The 18,658-nt window shown below is 39.3% G+C and overlaps 1 protein-coding gene across 1 annotated transcript in view; it reads right to left on the bottom strand.

Annotated features, from left to right (window-relative positions):
- MCTP2 (multiple C2 and transmembrane domain containing 2) overlaps positions 1 to 18,658 on the bottom strand; it is a 183,632-nt gene that overhangs the window by 138,511 nt on the left and 26,463 nt on the right. The window contains exons 4-7 of the mRNA XM_045899479.2: positions 9,907 to 10,049; positions 9,044 to 9,120; positions 8,417 to 8,528; positions 4,498 to 4,533 (exon numbers count right to left, since the gene is read on the bottom strand). Coding sequence (XP_045755435.1) covers positions 4,498 to 4,533; positions 8,417 to 8,528; positions 9,044 to 9,120; positions 9,907 to 10,049 — 368 coding nt within the window. The remainder of the gene's footprint in view (positions 1 to 4,497; positions 4,534 to 8,416; positions 8,529 to 9,043; positions 9,121 to 9,906; positions 10,050 to 18,658) is intronic.

Genomic DNA, 18,658 nt, shown 5'->3' with positions numbered 1-18,658 from the left:
CTTCATAACAAGGCAGCAGAGACATCGGGGTTAAGAGATTCAGCTTTGGGCCCACACAGTGAGAATTCGAGACAGATGACCGATATAGACAGACACACATATAGACAGACAATAAATTAGGTTAAAGAGATACAGACAGATAATATAGACAAATAAATTAGGTAGATGAGATTAGATATATGGATAGATATAGAGATAGTTCTATAGATTTATAGACTGCTTTCCATAAGTCTTAGATGTCAGACAGAAACAGAGGGACAGATAGAGGAAAAGGAATAAACTCGAAGGAAAACAGAGGGTATAACCCAAATTCATGCAGAATACTTATCCTGTGATTCATGATTCTTACAAAGTAATGGCAACTTTAAAAGTATCCAAAAAAAAAGCCAATAGCAAAGGCTTAGCCCCTATAGGTTGCATCAGAATCCAATGGGAAAAGAGAACCACAATGGGTACTGAAAATAGAGGGGATATAATGCCGAGAACTGGTCTCAGGTATAGGATGCCTGAGAGACCAGACAGACAGGGCTAAGAAAACCTAAGGTAGGGTGCCTGGGTGGCTCAGTCGTTAAGCGTCTGCCTTCGGCTCAGGTCATGATCCCAGGGTCCTGGGATCGAGTCCCACATCGGGCTCCCTGCTCTACGGGAGGCCTGCTTCTCCCTCTCCTGCTCCCCCTGCTTGTGTTCCCGCTCTCGCTATGTCTCTCTCTGTCAAAAAAATAAATAAAATCTTTAAAAAAAAAAAAAAGAAAGAAAGAAAACCTAAGGTAGGCAACAGAATGAAGCCCTCCCTAACACTCTGGGGCTGGAGCTGGCAGGGGAGGGCGGGATTCAAATTTTCCCTGCCAAGGTCCAGAGAGTAAGTATTCAGGCTTCAGGCTGTTAGGTCTCTGCCCCAACTACAGTACTCTGCAGCTGCCAGGTAGAGACAATGCTTACCCAGATGGGTACCGCTGTGTTGCAACATTACTTGCAAACGCAGACATAGGGCTGGATTTGTGCCCTTGGGTGAGGTTTTGCAAGCCCTGGACTAGGGTCAGACTCACCTGGTAGAAGATGAAACCATGGCAGGTCTAAGGGAAAATGCAAAATACTGTCCATGTCCAGACACCACATGAAACAGAGGGAAAAGGGAGATATACCGTAGAAATTCTCCTACCCGGTAGTATCCTACCAATTCCTCTCATGGTATAAAACCAGCTGGAGGCCACCTGACAGGGGAACCTAGGAAACATATCCTGTGGTTATCAGCCTCTGTAATAACAGACAGGAACAAAGACAGAAGAATATGAAGCTGAACAGCCCAAAGACTGGCACCACTAGTCAACTAATTTCATAGAGTTCGTATAGGTCAAGTCTCTTACTTTGGATTACTGGTATACCCAGTATAAACCAGTGGTCAAAAGAGGGGCGATGTAAAAAATCGTTATTTATCACAGGACAAATGCATGTACAATAAAGGAAATTCTAGGAAAGGGGAATTGTGATCAGCCACAGGACCAGCAAAGATCCAAAGAAAGCACAGGGGAAGGGTGTGGGTGTGGGTGCAGATTTCTAAATACAATCAGTGATTTCTCAATTCCATCTTTTATCATTGTCGGGTTTTTTTTTCCCCCATTAAACTATCTGATATTAAAGAAGTCACTGCTGTTAATTTTCTCTAAGTGTTAAATGCATTAGAAAGAGAGTAAGATTTGGAAACAGGTCTACTCACAGAAAAGATTATGTATAATAAATAGCTAAAAAGAGCTATTTATCTGATTCAGGCCCTGTTAAATCAAATTCTCAATTCTCATGTTAAAATGCTCATCAGAAGGTAAACAGAGGCTCTGGATGAAACCAAAACCTACTTTTTTTAAAGGCAATCTCTACGTATTTACTACATTACGGTCAAGGTCAATGGAGTAAGAAAACACTTTAGAAGAGAGTCTGCCATTCTGGGCCCCTTCGGATGGTGCAAAATTATAAACTTATGGGGTATAAGAGGCAATTACCCAAATAAAGTTAAGCCATTAAAAGACTAAGATTGAGGTGAAAAAGTCAATGACATTTTATAGAGAATACATTACTTAGGACTAGTAAAATTTTAGATACTCATAGCGTAGTAATCTTCTCTATGTCAAACTTCTGTTGCCTCATTTTTAAATGTAATATGGAAAGCCTTAAAAAAAAAAGAAGCTTACAGTTTAAAAAATACCAAGATAGGTCGATCAGGGTATTTTAACTACTTTTACGGAGGGTTAATCATCGCGCCTACAGATTTTCCATGGGACTCATTTTCATAAGTCAAATTAGAAGCTCCCTCACTTCCTCCGCAAAAACTGCCAACTCTAAGCAGCAAAAAGTCAACCTAACAACTGAAATTCTTCACCAACACATAAACTGCATCTCTCATGTAAGATCATGAGTGGCATTCAATGAGCTCTACTCATTGAGGGTTTTATTAAACACAGGCCCCAAGTCTGGGCATTTATTAAGTCTCTGAGCCCAGCGCACCGAAGTCAAAATTCTGGAAACGACCACAAGAGGGGAAAAAAGAACACAGCAGCTCAGTTGTAAGACACAAGTCTGCAGTACAGATATAAATACTGCTCTCCAGGATCCTCTGCGCCTTTCGTATTTGTGATATCTTTATCCAGGCCGTCAACATTTCTTCTCTCCCTCCTCATTCCTTTGGTCATTCTCCCATAACCTCTCCTGTCCTCCCTAGACTCCAATATTCCCCAAGCTCACAATTTTTCTTTCTAGCCTTTATGTTCTCCCACAAACTGCCAGAGCTCTTCCACAGGCCGGAGCTCCCTAACTAAAGATGGTTATTGATGTATACTACCAGTGTTTTAGTGCAGCAGGAGAATCAATAAACGAGAAAATACTGCTTTGTCAGGCTTGTCCAAAGCATGCCGGGAAACTTTACTGCTTCAGATGGTTACAGAAGCTCTTAATATGGGAGAGCAAGAGCGGGGCTCCCTTCTGTGGCAAGAAATGATGTTCTTCTACCCTCTAGTGACTATAAAGGAATAAGACAAAAGTTGGAGGAATTTTTGAGACAGCTTCACGTTATTCATGTTCTCTAAATTTTATTTCTAAAAAAAAAAACAAAACCAAAAAAAAGCCCCACAAAAAAACAGACTTGTAAACCAAGTGAACTGGTTAATAAAACAACTTATTGTCATTTTTAGAGTGTATAAAATGCAAAGGATATACATTTTATTAAGAGGTGGGCTTTGATTCCTTTGGATTTTTTTTTTTAAAGATTTTATTTATTTGACAGAGAGAAACACAGCGAGAGAGGGAACACAAGCAGAGGGAGGGGGAGAGGGAGAAGCAGGCTTCCCGCCGAGCAGAGAGCCCGATGCGGGGCTCGATCCCAGGACCCTGGGATCATGACCTGAGCCGAAGGCAGATGCTTAACGACTGAGCCACCCAGGCGCCCCCCTTTGGATTTTAAAAAAAGGTTTGGAAAGTTTGTCTTTCTTCCCAAATGACTAGTGCTAGTCAGGGGACAATTCTGCCCCCCTCTCTCTCTCTCTTTCACACACACACACACACACACACACAAACACACACTTTCACAAACTCACAAAACCTTTGTTTCAATTGCCTTATTTTACAGAGAAGTAAACACCTGAAGTACCATGAGGTTAGAAATGAGTGGGCATGCATTTGTGCATTTAAGTGTGTGTGTCAATGTATATACAATGTATATACAAGGACTGCAGGGGTATCTGCCAAATACACACACACACACACACACACATCACGGTAACCTCCATATTGGTTCTTTCTCTTTAAAAAGTAGCAGAGCAGTGAAATTAAGGTATGAATACTTTTTTGGTTTTGTTCATGTTCCCACCAATTTTGACATGTAGTCACTCACAACGTACTAATTTAATAACCAGACAGATTAACAATGCTTTCTTACCTTGTACACAGAGAGCTTTTACGAATTGGACAACAGTTTATAATTGCTTAAAAAGATACTAGCAATGTAAAAAAAAAAAAAAAAAAATCACTGGTACTTCATGAAGAAATCTTTCAAGAAAACTCTCTGCAACAAAGGTAACAAATGGTAAAATAAGACTAATAGAAGAGAGATTTATAAAATATACCACATACTCCTCTCCATTAATCTTTTCATTGCCCCTACAACACCAAAGCTAGTTTCCATCTAGTGGTATATAACTTCCTAAAGGACGAATTCTAACAACATTAAACTCCAAATAATCCGGGCTTAATGAAGTGTAACATTCTAACATGCCTGGTACATATAAAATGTCACCACGAAAACATGTATAAGTTCCAACATCTGGCTATGCCCTTAATTAAATGAAATTTAAAAGGGAGGTTGTTTCCTTCTTATTTGCAGCAAGAGTGAGAAGAAGAGAATGCTGTTACTATGTATAAAGGTTGGATAATACCAATCAAGTGCACATCTGTGTTTGCAACAAAGATGAACTTTTCCCCAAATGACGTACAAAAAAAGAGAAGTATATTTACCTTGCTGGTACTCAATCGTTTCCGATTTGACCAACGCTGGAGATTGAGTCCATTGGATGGTGAAAAATGGCAAAAGGAAAGCGAGAAATAGAATCATTAATAACATAATTCCGTTATTATATTAGTTAGATGGTGCACACACTATTCAAACAACTAACACCCAAGTTCTCAGGTTACAGAGAAAACACATTTGAGCAAGAAAATGGAAACAGAAAAATCACATTTCTGTGGTTGTGTGACATCATTTTCTCCTACTATTCAATAAGAAGAAGACAGGAAATATGAATACTGCTCAATCTTTAGAAGTACCAGTTCTTAGTATGAGAAGGCTCTCGACCCTTAAAATGCTTTTAATTACCTTAAAGCTCTATAATTTCATGTCTAAAAGCAAATTGCAAAGGCAGATTTCTCCTACTTGAAATATTTAGATAGTATTCTAAAAATATTTAAGAAGTTCATGGACAATGTTAGTGCATGCTTAGGCTTCCATACTTTTAGATACTGAAAAAAAAAAAATCATTCCATTTACGCCCAATGATCAAATCTCAATCCTTAAGATAACAGGAGGAAAAAATCTGAGCTGTTCCTGCACAATTAAGAAAAATAGGCTAATACAGCACCAAGGGAGGGAAGAACAAATTTTCTGAACAGCAAGTAACTTCACCACTGTTCTCTTCTGATCTCTCATTTGTCATGCTAAGACTGCTGAATTTCGTCTACAATTAAAATTCTTTCCTAGCAAAATCCTCTCATTACCCGTCACCGTCCAGGACTGTGAAGCTCTACTCTGGCTGGTTAACCAGCTAACTGGATGTTAAAACTTGGATAAATTTGGGAGATTACAGCGCAATTATGAATCTAATCGAGCAGACCACATTTACTATTATGCTTAAGAAAAAATACCTTTAGGCAAATGACCTATCCACTTTGCCAATACGTCTTCGCAATCAATTAGAAACCAGAAAATAAACAGTCTTTGGGGGAAATGCACTTACATTCCAGTGACCAGCAACTAAAACACTGTACAGAAATGACTTGAACATACTCTTTATTAAAAACACCTCCCCTGGTGAAACTGTGAGCTCCAACATTTAGCATGTGCTGGGGAGTTAATAGATGTTACAACCTGGGTATTAAAATCAGTTCTTTTTCTATTTTCCCAACATCATACTGACAAATATTTTCACCCAAGCAACCACCAAAATTAATTACCATCTTAGAGGTACACCTGTCTATTTAGGGCTCTCTGACATATGACTCATTTGATTTTTTTTAACAATCATAAAAGATAAACAAAATAGATAAGGAAATTAATGGAAAATAAATATCCCTGTCAGCTTACTACACTACTAAGAGCTACCATATATTGACAGCCTACCCCATGCCAAACACTATATTTGATAATCTCCATCTTCACAATCCTGTAAAACACTTTTTTAATCTCCATTTCACACGTGAGGAAATTGTAGTTGAGAGAGGTTAAGTAACTCTGTGAATGTGACCTGATCACATTGAGAAGTCTACTTAATTTCTCAAAGCATGAAAGTAGCAGAGTTGGGATTCAAATCCAGGCCGTCTGATGACCAAGCCCACAATTCCAACTACAACTCAAGAAAGAGAAACAGATGGTGGGTTTGTCAGCCTTCCACCCAGCACCTGCCTTCTGACTCTACCATGTCTATATATACACTTCAATCCCTGGACGAAAGGGTGAGTTCACTGACATTCTGCTTGTGTTCAGATTTTTGCCAGTCTGGTTCTCAAGTGACAAAGACTGCCAGGATGGAAATTTACAAACAAGTGATTCCCAATCGAATGATCTCTTATCTTTCCAGTCTTGAGTGTTAGTTATTGCCATTTAAAAACCCCACATAAGGATGTCTTTAAATATTCACTTAGTGAAAAGAACAAATGTTTTCTGATACCTGCTCTATCCCCAAAGGCCCCCATACGCACTGTGTAAGTTGAATAACCACACACAGCCCGGGATAGATGATTCCTTGCTTGGGGATACTTTGATCAAGTACATAAACAGAAAACTAAAACTACTGATCAAAACAAATGAGAGCAGGCAGGGTTTTCTATATTATAATGCCCCATAAAATATATGTACAAGAAATATATTGTACCCTAGACCTCTATCAGACAAGCAAAGAACAAAGAAAACGAGAAAGTGCAGAAGCAGGCAGATATACAGTCTGGCAAACTCTTGAAAAGAGGTGGGGGTGGGGAGGGGTCAAAGGAAAAAATGGCCAAACTCAGTAAGATGACAAGTGTGGCTCCTTTCAGGATTCTGAAAAGTTTTTCTTTACAAAAGCAAATTCAGGCAGCATTTAGTATTAATATCTCTGCAATCTGAAATACATTTTAACTAAAATGGCATTACTCCAAATTTTGGCAATGTTTAAATACATTTTAAGGGCCCTATGACTGCTAGACATAATCCAATATACCAGAGAAACATTCACAACAGGAATACATAGGCAGCTATCTTCATGAGAAATTATCCAACTTTCCAAGCCCCACTTAAATATGTAAGAAAATTTTCAGAACATATTAGCCAGCAATTGCTCAATGATGGGGCCAATGATACTTATTTACATTGCATGTTATTTCAGCGTGGCGTCCAGATCAAGGAACCAATCACCTACTACACACACTGACACTGAATCTAACAGCAATACTGTCAAGGCTGAGAGAAGTGAAAGAAAACCTTCCTTCACTATGTTGGATAGAAAAAAAAAAGTTTATTTTCAACATCAATTTAAGATACTTTAACATCACAACATCAGCTTTATTAAGGTTTCCAGTTTCAAAAGGACTATTTCTTTAAAAAAAATTAATAAATGGGAAGGTTTCTTCCCAGTTACTGTCAAGTAAATGCTCATAAGTAAAGAATTCAAATTAAAAATAGCAACGATTGAGTTGACTTTCTGGCAACTGAAAAATCACTGTACAGCTTTGCTATTCCTTTCTGCTATTTTCTGTGAGTTTACTAGTAAATTAGTCTTGATTTTCACCATGAAAATAAATTACAACTAAAAGCAAAGGTGATAGCAAAATGAAGAATATTCTCCTCATCGACCCCACTGACTCAATTCGAGAAGTACTCCTGGAGGCCTAATTTATAAACAGGCTTCAGATTTTCATACCAGAGTCTAAACATGCTTAAATTTGAACACATTCTAGTCCTTTTCCAAGTCGGTATTTTAGTTGGCTTTTGAAACACCTTTCAAATAATTTATGATCAAAGATGCTTTTTGTTCTTATTTTAATTCTTGGAATTATAAGGTCTGGCCCCTGCATATAAAATTAGATTATGATATGTAGTCACATATTTGCTCATAAGAACACAGTCCCAGTCAAATCGTCATAAAATCCAATGCTTTGTTGGTGTTAGAGAGATCTTCAATAGGCCATGCATTAACTAGAAACATCCATGTAATAACAGATCAGAGGATATAAAAATTTGTATCTTCCCAAAAGTATTCTCAACAGAAAATGTGATAGCTAAAAGAAAACAAACTGGAATGCTACAAATATGTATTTGATCACCTTAATAATTTACAATGTAATAATTAAATCCCAGGAACTGCTTTGCATAACCGAATAATGTCTAAGTCATCCAGTACTTAAGAAAATAATTAATGGAAACCTTACCACTTAGGAAAAGCATATGCATTTTAATAATAGCAACATCCACATCCCTAGCCAAATTAGAGATCATTCCTTAAAGAATTTTCTTTCCAGAGTTCCAAAAGAAAGGATGCATAGAACCACAGATACGTACTTTACATCTTGATACAATTGTTTGTTTCCCTCCAAAAATAATTACAAAAAATGCCAACCATCTGGTAACCCAGTTATCAAAGGACAATTGCAGTGAAGAATTTTGAAAAGAACAAAGGGTCATACTTACATGTCTCTTGAAATCACCGTATTTTACTACTAGGCTCAAATTTAATACAATCACCCCCATATCCTCTTCTAAACTGTTTGGGTCTTCCAATTTTAAAATATGTTCAGTCGTTCTACAAGCAAAATACAACAAATAACATTAGCACTTATGGGCAGTACTAGATAGTCTTATAATGCATCGAGAGCTTACAGAAAAAGTCTCCTACCTCTGCATAAGAGTGAGACACGAGTTTTAAAAAGCACCAAATTCAGTAAAAATAACCCAACCATCTTCAGAGTAGGGGAACTGTTTGGCATTGCCTAATTCAACAGTTGGTTAATGGATTCTTTTACTGCCCAAATAAAATTTAAATACTTGTTTTATTTTTAGGTAAGGTAGGTTAATGAACCTGAATATTAACAGTTCAAAATCCAATACACATTTCAGAACACACTGTGGAAGATTTAATATCCGACTCAATCGTTTGGGAGAGAAGAGCTAAAATCATAGAAAAATTCACATTTTAAAGCACGCTTTCATTTATTCAGATTTTTTTTTTTGTCATTTAATCTAAACAAATGTCATTTAACGTTATCTTGAGTTCCCTCTGAACTTCAAAATCACAATTAGAAGGTAAAAATACAGTACCTGTTAAGCTCAAGATCTTTGAGAATGACAAATGCAGAACCCATGAAATCAGATGTAGTTAAATCTCGATCATATACCTACAAAGAGGGAAGAGGCCAGTAACACATTAATAAGGTAAACCAACTGAATTTATCAAACTATTAATAAATGCAATAGGCTGGGAATTTTGAATTCAGTCTCCTAGGTCTAAAAAATAATTTGCATAGTATAGTTAAGGAGGAATTAGGCCAAGCCGATGGTGAGAACAAAGATTATTCAGACTTGCCCATTTTGCCTACCACAGCCAAAACAACAGCAGAAAATACTCTTAAGGCAGTACTCATATGCACTAAAATGTTAATGCACAATGGACCGCTCTCTGTAGTTTAAATGGTCTCTCATTAAAATTTAGTATTTTCCACGGTGAGCAGATCTGCCAATTAAATAGAAATTTGCTAAATATTCTATAGCAATCCCATCCTGCACTCAACTCATGCAGTTTTAACCCAGACGTTAGAGCAATTGATGCTTACAACCAGTAGCTTAAAGCTCTATTAAGTATAAAGTTATTCCTAATGAGAAAGGCTTCCCTACTTGTCGCCACTACACCGGCTGTAATAATTCCTCCATGTGCAGTAAGTTTAAATACAATCAATGGAGATATTATTTTCACTCTGATTTTCTGTGGAGTATATACCACTGATCTGAGAAAAACATACAGTTTCAACAAAGGGTATAAATAATCCCTTCCACACTAATATTTTTCACCCAGAGCTTAACAATAATAAAAGAATTTGGGGACATTGTCTTTTTAAGGGGGCAAAGATTGCTGAGAAATCAACGTTTTAAACCAAAGAGCAGATCTGAAAGCCATCTGTGATTACCTTCACATGGAGCTTTTGATCAAGGCTTTGAATTGGAAGTACAACTATCTCATCCCAAACTGGGTTCAAGTTCTTATATATGACTTTACTTTTGTACAGCGTCTTCCCATTCAGCTTAAATTTCACATAGGGATCGCTTGTGCCTTTAAAAGAAAAGAAAAGGGAGCAAGACAGGTTTTAAAAATATACGTTAAAGCCCAGGATCTCCATTAAGTAAAGATTCTTTCCACACTGCCCTGGCTCAAAGAATTTCACTGAGCACACCCAGGACAAATGTCTCCCTGTGCAGGGATTGAAGGCCCCAGAGGTGGAGAGGAGAGAAAAATGAAACAATTTGGGGTAAATGACCGATTCTTCTTTGCCTTTCGTGGTAGAATACAAATGCGCTCCTTGAGCTTTTTCTGTTTGGTTTCCTTCTGGGTAAGTCATCACTACACTACCCACAAAAATTCCAGAAACAAAATCCACCGGCACCAGCCGACGGTGTCAGGAGTCCTGGGAGAAACCCACCCCTCCTAAGAAGGGCAGCAAGTCCGTGAAAAGGGAAAGAAACCATTTTCAAACACTTGGCCAGATGGCTGACTCAACAGAACTCTGTACTTTCGAACATAATCATAATAAATAAATCTCTGAAACCACTGGTTCAAAAGATGGGGCCACAGGACGAAGACAAGAACTGGGGGCATACAGATTAAACTGACAAAGTTGCCATTCTTTGCCGTCTGCTGCACCTGCAGGAAAGCCAGAGAACATTGTCACACCAGCCAGGCCACCCACACCAGCCAGGCCCTCAGCTGGCCCCAGGGCCGACACCCCTGACCCGCCCAGCTCCTCCCAGGGAGCTTTGAAACAGACGCCAAAAAGAAAGAATAATGTCCCTCCAGCTACGCTATCCAAAGCAGAAAGAAGGGCTGATGACGAACCCTCCTCCCCACTTCCAGATCAGTTTGGGGTGGGGTGGGGGGGGAGGCTGTAAACATAAACCGTGAATTCTGTGTTGTGCATGTCTGTTGCATGGCTGTAAGTACGCCATCATACTTGGGACATACTTGTGAATTAATACCCAGTGAATGGTGAAGAAAGAAGGCACCATCAGTGAGGAGAGAACTGGAGGCCAGCTGATAATGCCACAAAAAAAGAAAAAAAAAAAACCTAATTTGAGGAGTTAGGATATTATAATTGACCGCGAAACAGACAATCATGAGTAAGTGCACAAAGACCAACCTATATTCCCTGATACATATCCCAGGTGCCGCGGACGGTGCCCAACACAGGTCCCATATATTTATGGACATGGATTCCTGCTTTAAAGTCAAGCCAAAAGAGTCGAAGATATTATGTCAAAAATTAATTAGGCTACTCTGTTGCAAACTTTTACCAAATCATTAATACCTGTCCTTCATTACCTTAGGCTTTTATTTTCGTTAGCTCCTTTTTTTGCAGGGGGGTGGTTTCTATTTAGCTGCCATATTGAAAATGACTGAACACAAATGCAATATACCTCCCCAATTATTCCAACAGAAAGAGATTTCCCTAGAAAGCAAGATAATACACATCATTTAGAAGCCTTCATAGATTACCCAAGGTATAATCTGGGTGGTAGCCTTCCGGTATTGCAAGACTTCTAACTCTGAGACGAAGAAATGAAACCACACGCATACAAACACACGTATTCGACTCTCGCATTTTAAGTTTGGCAACCCAGGGACGGAAGCCCCCGACGGTCTGTTTTAAAGACTGGGACACACACACGCCCAGTTTTCACTGGCAGCTCTGAACAGGACAGTAAAAAGGAATGCATTCACAGCCGTTCAGTGGCCTAGTCACTAGTGAGTGAGCAATCTTCCGCGCCCCCCCCCATTCCCCTTTATAGTACATGGAGAACACCTCTTGCAAGCCAGACTTTAACCGTCATTCTGATATATATATTAAAAAAAAAAAAAAAATTGGGGGTAAACTATAATAAAAAGAGGCCTTTAATTAAATGAAATTGCCACTCTGGGATCGGGCCTTCATGCTTGTCAGCATGCTCTCAAAATAAACATCTCAAAACCGGGCCTCCGTAGTGTCACTTTCTCACAGGCAAAGCACCCTGGGTAATCCCCAGGCATCCTGACAGCTACATAATGTTCAAACGGTTTCACGGGTGAATGGCGTCAGTTGCGTGAAAGAAAATATTAATGTCTGGAATTAACAGAAAAGGGGACCAGGGTTTACAAAGCCAAACAAGGAAAGAGGGCATCAAGTTAGTGTGGCGTTAATTGTTAGGGAAAATTTGAGCAGGGGGGGCGGGGGGGGAGCGCATTGTGATTTTTCTCTAGGAGCCTAAGTGCCTCACTGTCAGGGAAGTGACATCTCAACTAGGCAGGTTCTGAAAAGGGGTCGGCGGCTCAGGAATGCAACTCCCCGATTATACAAATGATGAGATGACACCTGAATGGGTGGACTTTCACCTTTTTCACTGGGAGCTTCACAAACAATGAGGCTCTTTGGGAGAAAGAGGGAGCGTGGCACTCTGGGAGGAGAAGAAAAAGCTACGAGGCCAGACGGGCGCCCGTGTCCTGGCGTGGCCCCCGGTTCTGCCATGTGGACCCGATGGGGGTCCCACACAAGAGCAAGGTGTTAAGCATCCAGGGCCTGAGTTCCATGCTGCCCTCCAAACACACAGGGGTTCGACGCTTGCCGACACAGACTAACAGCCGTTCGCTGGTCCTCCAAAAAATGCTACACCGATTCATACTCGTGACCACAATGTGTGGCCATCCTTACTTCTGCTCTTGCTTAATGACACGGTGGTCTGTCAGGCCTGCTGACACAGCTCACATGCCACAAACACTAACGGCTGACTTCAGAGCCCGGCTCGGTGCTAGGCACGATGGGGGGTGGTCACCAAGGTCAGTCAGTCCCAGAGCCTGTTTCAGTCCAGTCTCCTGCACCTGGTGGGTGGCAGACATACCAGAAATACAACGTAAGGCCCAAGAGGTGAGTGTCGAAACAGAACTGAACTCGGGGGTGATTCTAGCTCACAGGTGGGAAAGATTAGCTCCAGCTGGGGTGTCCGTGGAGGTTGAAAGAGGAGGTCCTGGTTGAGATACGGGTGGACTCGAACACGCGGGGAAGGACTGAGGTCTCTTTAGCAGGGGCCACTAGCACTGAAGCTGGGGGAGCAGGGAGGAGACCAAAACGACAAGATCTGTGTGGTGCCAAGCAAGCATTTCAATCGATCTGGAAAAATAAGTGGAAAAAATATAATGAGAAATAAAGTTTAAAAGGCAGGTATGAGTCAGAGGCCAAAGAGCTTTAAAATAACAAAATAAGGAGTTTAATTTTGTTCTGTAAGAAATATAGGGTAGTTTTGTGTTTTCTGTTTTCTTTTTAAATTTCTTAACACACATATAAAATATGCACTGGTCTCGGGAAGGTATGAAATGACAAGGACAGTCTCAACTCACTCAGACTTTCTTCATTCCCATTCTTCAAATGGGCTGGTTTCATAGGTTTATTAAAGGAAAAAAAAATACAAGAAATGATTTTAACTCAAATGTAATCATCTTACATGCCTTGGACTTCATGCTTTCACAATTAAAACAATACAGTTCACCAGGGTTTTTTGTTTGTTTGTTTGTTTTTTATAATCCACTGCATAAATTATCATTACTTATGTAACCAGCCACCAAATAATGGGTATTTACATCACTTCCAATTTTTTTTTTTTTTTACCAGTGCAAACAATACTATAATAAGTCTTCTTGTATGACTCTCTTGGAGTGCATGAGTATATTCAGAGGGAATTTTTAACTTTAGAACTGCTGGGCACATGAATATCCAAACCTTTTCTGGTCTGGATACACACTGGCACATTGTTCTTCCAAAGTTTGTCAAATTTACATTCCCACCAAGAGTATATGTTTTGTTCTTGTTTCTTTGCATGCTCCCCAAAATTGGATGTTATATGCCTTTACTCTAAAAGAACAGCAGGTGGAAAAATGGAATCTCTATTTTTCTCTAATTTTGACATTTTGAGTAAAGCTTAGGATCTTTCGTATTTTAGTGACCTACGTTTGTATTTCTTTGTCAGGGAAATTCACATCATATCATTTGCCCATTTTTCTAAGATCTCATGGTTATTTGCTTCAGGATTTGAATGAGTCTTTAATTATGGAATCAGCCATTGGCTATAAATCTTGTCATAATTTGTTTATGCTTAAGCTATTTCTTGCAATAAGTTTTTTTTGTTTTGTTTTTATTTAGTCAAATTTACCAAAGTTTTATTTATGGCTTTGTAGTTTGACATTCTGCTCAGAAGAAATTTTCTTACTATAGGATTTTAAATTGGCTCAGCTATGTTTCCTTCCACTGATCTTGTAGTTTTTCATTTATTACATGTAAGTCCTTCGTCCATCTGGAATTGTTTCAGCGTGAGGAGGGAAGCAAAGTCAGGTTTAGGTATGAACAGGAGAGTGAAAATGATCAGAGCCTAGTTTTAGAAATATAAATCTGGCATTCACTTATAATGTAGGAGGCAGAAGAAACTGACGAAAGCAAGAAAAGCTTGTGGTTGAGATAAGGCCACCCTAGGGAGCTGGGGGCCAAGCAAGAAGCTGCACCCAGACCAAAGAGGAGGCAATCTGGGCTTCACCAACCATGCTCCATAGAACCTCACCTGGAGGGATGCTCCATGGACTGAAAGGGTTAGTACATCAAAACCCACTGGGAGAAGCTGTTTACTACTTCCTTCTTTGGAATTTCGGTGTAGAGCAGAATACTGACCTCTGCTAAGAACAACGTTCAGATAACAACAATACCAACAGCTCAAAACTTTTCGACCCTGTATTTCAGAAAATTATTTCAACATAAAAATCATTTTACTAGGAGCATCTATGAACATAATATTAGATTCCACCAAATCAAAGCTCTAGAAAGTAAGATGTATGCCCAAAATTTGCCTAATGTGCATGATATAGGTATTAAAAATACGTGATCAATGAATGGATGACATTTGAAATAAGATGGCATGGGGATGAAAATCCCATAGTTTCCTTTTCATAACTTCCCTTTAGTAAAATCCCACTTCCTTATGCCTTACTATCTTCACCTGTTTATAAAAAATATACCAACCTCAGGTGCGTGGGTGGCTCAGTCAGCTAAGTTGGCTCAGGTCATGATCCCAGGGTCCTGGGATCAAGCCCTACATCGGGATCCCTGCTAAGAGGGGAGGTCTGCTTCTGCCTCTTCCCCTCCCCTCTGCTCATGCTCTCTCTCTCTCTCTCAAATAAATAAATAAAATTTAAAAAAAAATACAACTTCTTAGGGTTATCTCGAGAACTGAATGAACCAATATACTTCAGTAATAGACTCCAGCCATTTACTGAGAAAGTCCCACAGCAATTGCTATTATTTTTAGTATTACTACTCAATTAATTTAAAAAGGGGTGAGTACAGAACAATATATCCAGTATTAATCAAATATTCATTTATTTTACCTATCCAAGATAACATGTACCAATTTGTCTCTGTAATGTTCCTTCTATTCCCGTCTCTAAAGCTGTGAAATTTCTATCACCTTTTCTCTGCAGAAATTGAATAGAAAATTCCTTACATACTTCTTACAAGATCCCAGGTGGTTTGGGAACATTTCCCTGAAACAATCTGAGCTTTCCTGGAAAGAAAGGATTGTATTAAAAACTGAATAGCACTAAGTATTCATGAGTACTAGCTACCACTCTACCTACCGTCCTAATGTTATTTATTGAGGATTTCAGATCACTTTGCAAATATAATCTGATGAAAATCACAGACAGCTCAGTGAGAAGGACACAGGACAACTCAAATCTCTCATAAGGAGAGGGTCATCAAGAACCATATTTGTTCTCTCGGCATTTTATTTATCTACTACTGCACTGAGAGAGTTACGGGGGAAAAACGGTCAGAAGCAACAGAAGTGATAAGTAGAACAGACCATATCACACTGACTGGCTCAAGAATCAATCTAATATGCAAATAAAATAAATCTGTAATGAAGCCCTAATTATAAACTTCTGTTTGCTTTTTATAATATAACTCACGGCCACGGTAAAGCAGCAGAAACTCAAGATGCACTAAAAAGAAAGAAAATTACTACAATCTAGTAATACAGTGATATGTACCTAGACTTTACACACACACTCACACACTTTTCACAAAAAGGAACCAGCTTTAGGGCACCTGGGTGACTCAGTCAGTTGAGCTTCTGACTCTTGGTTTCAGCTCAGGTTGTGATCTCGGGGTGGTAAGATAGAACCCCGCATCGGGCTCTGCGCTCAGCAAGGAGTCTGCTTGAGATTCTCTCTCTCCCTCTGCACCCCCCGCAGTGCTCACACACTCTCTCTCTGATAAATAAAATCTTAAAAAAGGAACCAGTTCATATTATATTTTTACCCACTTTCTTCAGTCAACAACATATCAGTCCCCTTTGTGCCCATAGGTCATTTATGTGTATATCTGTGCATATATATAAAATACGGTTTTTTAAAACTAGCATTCCTAATTCAAAATAAAAATCGATGCAAAAGTAATATTTGTAGGCAAAAGCCTCCTTATTTGCTATCAGCAAAGCTCATTTGCCAAGTAAAAACATGTCAGCCATATAGTTTCTTCAAAAGAAGGGTTGTCAGGCTAGAAAAGTTTCCTAATTAAATGCATTTCTCAGAGTAGTTGTTTGTTTATGAAAAGAAATTATCTCCATATTTTTACATTAAGTTCACATTTTGTAACATCTGATAACTTTTGTTAGGAGATCTTAAGAGTTGATCCAAGCCAATAATTATTTGCCAGGTCTTTAGGGAAACTGAGATACACATCGATGAACTCATCCTGTATAAACAGTATTTGGAAACATGCAAAATATAAATTTGATGTCTTTCTTATCCTCCGGCTTAAGAGTAATAAGTGACTAATCAAACTATGTATAAGCATACACTTAGAATCTTCCCAATATTACACATATTTAGAAATTTTTCTCCTTGCCAGAAAAACAACCACGCCTGAGCCATTTTTTATATGGGACCCATAAGTTCTGACTTTCTTTGAGGCCGGCTAAATAAGAGCCAGGAATGATTTCCAGAAAAACAGCTAGTGATGATTTTTGCACAGCTGCTGCTGCCCCCTAGCCGTGAAGCTGAGATTCTACATCAAGTCCTGTCCAAGTGCTGCATTCTGGACTGACCTTCAGAAACCATAATGGGCGTTTATAGGAATTCAAAGGGCATTCTTCCTCAGCCACCTGGGAAAGAAAAAACAAGCTTTTCCTCTGCAGAGCAAACTTTGTATTACCTAAGATAGCAGTTATGTTCAAATCTAGCCGAATTCCTAACCCCACTGTATCCACTACAATTAAATGAAGGGAACATGCTTATTCCCAGAATCACCCTCACCCATCATTCTGCAAATGGCAGCTGCATGCTCCCTGGAGCTGTTCTCTTGTTACCAGTCACAAAAAAACAGTTTCCTACCCAACCATTTTGTGTTTTGCTCTATGTGTTCTGCCACTTAGCACATCTTAGGTGAACTATTCCTGAAGTTTTCTCCTGAATATGATGGACTCCTTTCCTCTAAGGGTGCCTGCCATGTATAATACCCCAATAGCACTTTGGTCAAGACCTGCCCACGGATGGACCCTGCAATGTAATGGTAAAGTAATTTACCAAAATGTAGTATCTGAAACAATTTCCAGTGACTAACTTACAGTGGGATCAATGATCGGAAGTTACCAGTTTTACCAAAACTTACTTATTTTTTACTATTTTTAAGTCCATATGGAGTAAATAATGGGACATAATAGAGCTGTTGGAAGTAAGGTCCTTCTTGGACCTTCAGACTCCCCCCTTGCACCATGGCCTCCCTAAATTCCTTCAGCTCCACCTACCCCACACCCAGGCTTCCCCTGCCCCCAATCTGTCTTTCCCCTAATATCCTCTCCTTTTCTGTCCTCAGTCATCCCCTTTCTGGGCTCTGCAGCCTAGACTATGGCATGTCCAGTCGCTCCCATTTTTTTTTTTTTTTGGCCTGGGACAAATTAAATATTTAAAATTCTGTTTTCATTCTGTCTTCATAAAACAATTAACAAATATGATTCAACGACCTTCAGCTGTTTTTAAAAGTTCTCATCTGATAACTTTATACATACCAGTTTATAAATACGGATTAAAGGAAAGCATTGTCAATATACTGAAGAATTCAGTTAATCAGTAAATGGGCCATTTGGTGAACAGATTATTGGACAAATTGGCTTTTGGTGAAAGGGTCATCGAGAGATGTTTGCACCTGTGTTGCTGATCAGGTGATCCAAAGCACACAGGGGTGTGCACTTCTGCTTCATGCATCATGCATGACTGTCCCTGCAACATCAAACAAGGAAGGGCCCAGATAAAGTTAGAAAAAGGCCTAACTATATATATACAAGGGAATATTATGCAGCCATCAAAAGGAATGAGATCTTGCCATTTACAACGACGTGGATGGAACTGGAGGGTATTATGCTGAGCAAAATAAGTCAAACAGAGAAAGACATGTATCATATGACCTCACTGATATGAGGAATTCTTAATCTCAGGAAACAAACTGAGGGTTGCTGGAGTGGGGGGTGGGGTGGGAGGGATGGGGTGGCTGGATGATAGACATTGGGGAGGGTATATGCTATGGTGAGTGCTGTGAATTGTGCAAGACTGTTGAATCTCAGATCTGTACCTCTGAAACAAATAATGCAATATATGTT

Source organism: Mirounga angustirostris, unplaced genomic scaffold (genome assembly GCF_029215605.1).
Source record: "Mirounga angustirostris isolate CCGP_5_RB_7025 unplaced genomic scaffold, mMirAng1.0.hap1 SCAF_9, whole genome shotgun sequence".
Lineage (NCBI taxonomy): Eukaryota > Metazoa > Chordata > Mammalia > Carnivora > Phocidae > Mirounga > Mirounga angustirostris.
Note: the sequence above shows the minus strand (reverse complement) of the source record. Positions and strands in the feature narration are given on the sequence as shown.